This window comes from Phytophthora parasitica (assembly GCF_000247585.1).
Source record: "Phytophthora parasitica INRA-310 unplaced genomic scaffold supercont2.48, whole genome shotgun sequence".
In the NCBI taxonomy this organism is placed as follows: domain Eukaryota; phylum Oomycota; class Peronosporomycetes; order Peronosporales; family Peronosporaceae; genus Phytophthora; species Phytophthora nicotianae.
In genome coordinates, this window is record NW_008649034.1 from 255849 (window position 1) to 259646 (window position 3798).

Here is a 3798-nt window from a genome sequence, read left to right on the forward strand (position 1 = left end):
AAAAGACGTCGTGCCCACCATCGAGCAACCACATGGCGTCACCTTGAGTCAGGTCCATTGTCCTGAATTGGAGCTGAATTGAATGATCTTCTCGTGCTTCGATTTGGCAAAGCCATGGTGCTGAAATTGGCTTGCGCTGGTAAATGGAGTAAGAGCCACTGCCTTGCGGGCGCTTCATTTGTGCTTCGACTAAATATGTTTTGCTACAGACAGAGTGTTGGTGTCCAGCTCGGAGTAAATGTGCACGGCATCCTCAAGTCGTCTACAATAATGTATTCAATAAAGCCACGTATCAGGTGAAGCGAAGCAGCAGTGTTGGGTGGTGCGTGTTATATACTTTTTTGAGAGAAATTATTTCTATGTTTAATACTAATAACAACCCATTATGTTGTGCGTTGATGCTTTTGATCGATAACAAGAGGCCGAGTCACGTAATAACAGGTACTTTATTGTCGTCTTCGCTGTGGTTGCCATCCGTTGACACCTTATGTGATGTCGAAAATTTCTACTAGATATCACAGCCATATATGGCAAACAACATTCAAGTAAGTGTGAATACTAAAAGACCATGCAAGTACGTGTTACTTCTGAAAGCTTATACTTTGTTTTTACTGTTCCCTAACAGTATCGTAGTGTCGATCTATCCCACACAGAGCAAAAGAGCTTTCGCCAACGACGTAATCCCCAGGTACGATACCGATAGTCGCATCCTCTACCTCAGCGTTTGTAGACTTACAAGTCTTTTTGTTATGCCCTGTTTCCCCGCAGATACTGCATTTAACTGCACTCCTCGATACTACCGTCACGGCCTTGACTTGCTTGTCGAAGGAGGCGTCGATGTCTCGCAGCTCTTCGTCTTCTTCAGCAGCTGCGGCTGCTACTGAATCTGTTCGAGGGGGTATTGAACGTTCTCGCGAGGCAAAGTTTCCTTCTCCCCTGTTTTTCTTGCGCTTACTGCCTCGTACAATGTCCGCGGAATCTTTTCTTCGCTGACGTCTGCTTCCAGCTTGTCTGTAAAGAGGAGGTGGTCTTACTTGGTCGGTAATATCAAGCTGGTCGTATACAGGTATACGAATGCATACTGGATCTAAAGCTGCAGAAAGTTGTGGCACCTTGTACGCGCGGTGAAGAAATTGTTTCACGTCGTATTGAGGTGAAGTACCAGTCTTTTCTTTTGCCACGTTGTAAATAACTTTTTAGATGTGGCGACAAGGTATTTCAATTGATAAGATATGGTACATCGCGTGCATGTTCCCTTCACCATATCCACCTCTGCGAGATGCGTTGCAGCCGCGGAATTTCGTTTATCAAAGGCATCAAACGCGTAATATACAGTTGGAGAGGATTGAATAACTGTCAGTCGAGCTACGTGACGCTTTTCAGCGTCGAATAGCGCTTTAGCATGAGGTGTGATGTCACACTTTGCTTCAACCCATTGCTTTACCAGTAGTTTTCGCTTCTGAACCACCTCAACAGCACGAGCACAGAATGCCATCAGAGAACCCAGCAAATTATTGTTACGCACACCTCCCCAAAGTAGTCCGTTGTTGTCACCCTCGACACCACTTGTTGAGCGTACACCAAACAAAGGGAGGGGATCACCGTGTTTCGGAACTTTATTCTAGGTCTCGTCCAGCCGCTTTGTTCCTTTAGGTGGATGCTCTAGGTTTCCTACAACGGCCCAATCAGTCGGGTGTATGCTCTGGAGATAATTGCACACAAATTCTTCAACTTGATTGTCACCAACTGATTTCATAATACCACAAGGGTAGCGTTTCGCAATTCGAGCCACAGTTTTGTCATATAGTGCCAGAGTATCCGTTCCCTGGAGAGCAAACATGTCATCGTTGACATTTGCTGTTTTAACTTTAAAACTTTAAATTTATCCATTGTATTAAAGCGAATGTGCAGAGAGCAGAATTTAAGATGCACCTTGACCCCATGCTGCGAAAGAACTTGCTGGGCTTCAAGTTGCTTCCCTCGGTCACAAAATGTGGGACGATCGTCCAAGTGGATGCCACCTGCAACGCAGTTGCAAAAAAAAAATACGAAGTTGTCAATAGTTTCTTTGCGCATAAATCCAACCGCGACAGGAACATTCTTCTTCTGTCCATCTTTTCTAATCAGAGTCAAACATATCCCGTTGTAGGTAGAATCTTTCATGTGCGTTCCGTCGCATTCTCACACAGGCAATAGACTTTCTTGTAAGTTAACGAGACTCCCAAGTGATAAGAAAGCCCTGTAGAATCGACCAAACGAATCCAACTGACAGCACACACGAGAACCAGGGTTTTATCTGCAAATTGACTTAAGAAGCTAGGCAATCGATAGTAATCTTCTCTTGGATCTTGTTTTTCCTCCTCTTTGGCTTCGGAAATTGCACGATACACAGTTGCAGGTTGGCCGGAGACGTCGACAGTTTTCAAATTATGGATTACTCTTGCCTTTGAGGTACTGTGGCCAACAAGAACGGCCGCCCAAAATCCAGGACGATCTTTAAGAATGCTGGTTGATACTCTGTTTTCGCTTCCACAGCACTGAGCATGGTGTAAATTCATCTTGGAAATGTACCAAGCGCTGCCAGGAATGTCGAGCTTGGATTTCTCCATACTCCGAGGGTCGTTCGTTTCTTTGTTGTTTGAAAATGCTAAGTTGATCTGTCTTCATGTGCAGAATCTCCTCTTAAAAAATTAGCCAATCAGCACTCTTGTGGTCTTTTTAGAAAACAGTGTTGCTTATTGTGGTCCCTACTGATAAATATCCTACATTTGAAATGAGACAGCCCTTTTTATATCCAAAAAAATCCTCCTGGGCTCTGCAACGGCGATTGAAAGCCGCGACCATTTTTGGAGGAAGGTTGGCTGCTGGCTCCTCGGTTGCTTCCCAGTCTGTAACATACACGCGCTGCCCATCCCTGACGTAGAAATCGGTGATGTTGCGGACGTAGTAGTTCCCTGCTGCCAAAGTCGCGGTTGTCTTCGTCTCTTCGCCGCTACTGCCGCTATCGTCGCCAAGAGCTTCACGCAGCGTCGACTTTGCCTCGGCTACGCGCGGCGGTGGGATCCAAATAACGTCGCTCTCACTGTCGCTGTGGTCGCTGTTGGCAGTGTTATTATTCGAGGGTGTCGGCTCTTTTTCTTCGGCGCGTGTTGAGCCTGCATCGAAGTGCGTTTCCTCGCGAGCATTAGAAGGTGGCTGCTGCTTCTCGTCTGCGTCCAGGGTGGATACGCAGTCTTCAAGCGAGTCGGTCGTAGCGGTTTTTTCTGCTCCCATCGGTGTCGATTTATCCTCAGCGGCGTCACTCGGCTCACGCAGTAGGTCTGTCCATGCTTTAACGTGGCTACCTTCGATGCGGCGCCGCCCACCTTGGAGAAGGGCGATGAACGCCTCGGACAGAAGACTGGTGAGCTCGCTGGAGTTTGATTCAACTGGGGAAAGCATGAGTCTTAGGAGTCGAACGGCTTCGTCCGAAAACTTTACACAAGGGTAATTGTTCTTAATAAAAGCTCTAACTGCTCCTGTAAAAACTTTACGACTAAGTGGTCGCATCTTGCAGCTGCAAATTTGAGAATGAAGAAACTTTTAAACAACGATCCAGTAACTGAATATCCAATTTTAGCTAGGTCCCTTTTCTAAAATAAGAATGAAGTCAAACATCTCAATCACAAAACATATTTTCATATTTTGTTGTCTATTTGCGGTTAAACACCTCATGGGTTTCAACTGTTGCGGGGTCAATTATACCACCGATCGCAATACGAGCACGGAAAGCATTAACATGTGCATCAAGCTTACCTT

General features: G+C 45.9%; 1 protein-coding gene across 1 annotated transcript; it reads left to right on the forward strand.

The window, feature by feature from the left end:
- Nucleotides 1–114: 114 nt before the first annotated feature.
- PPTG_23710 (hypothetical protein) lies at nucleotides 115–781 on the forward strand (the record flags this gene model as incomplete). Its single annotated transcript, XM_008912559.1, has 4 exons — nucleotides 115–139; nucleotides 214–322; nucleotides 626–688; nucleotides 769–781. 4 exons carry the CDS (start codon nucleotides 115–117, stop codon nucleotides 779–781), a joined length of 210 nt encoding a protein of 69 aa, XP_008910807.1.
- Nucleotides 782–3798: the final 3017 nt, after the last annotated feature.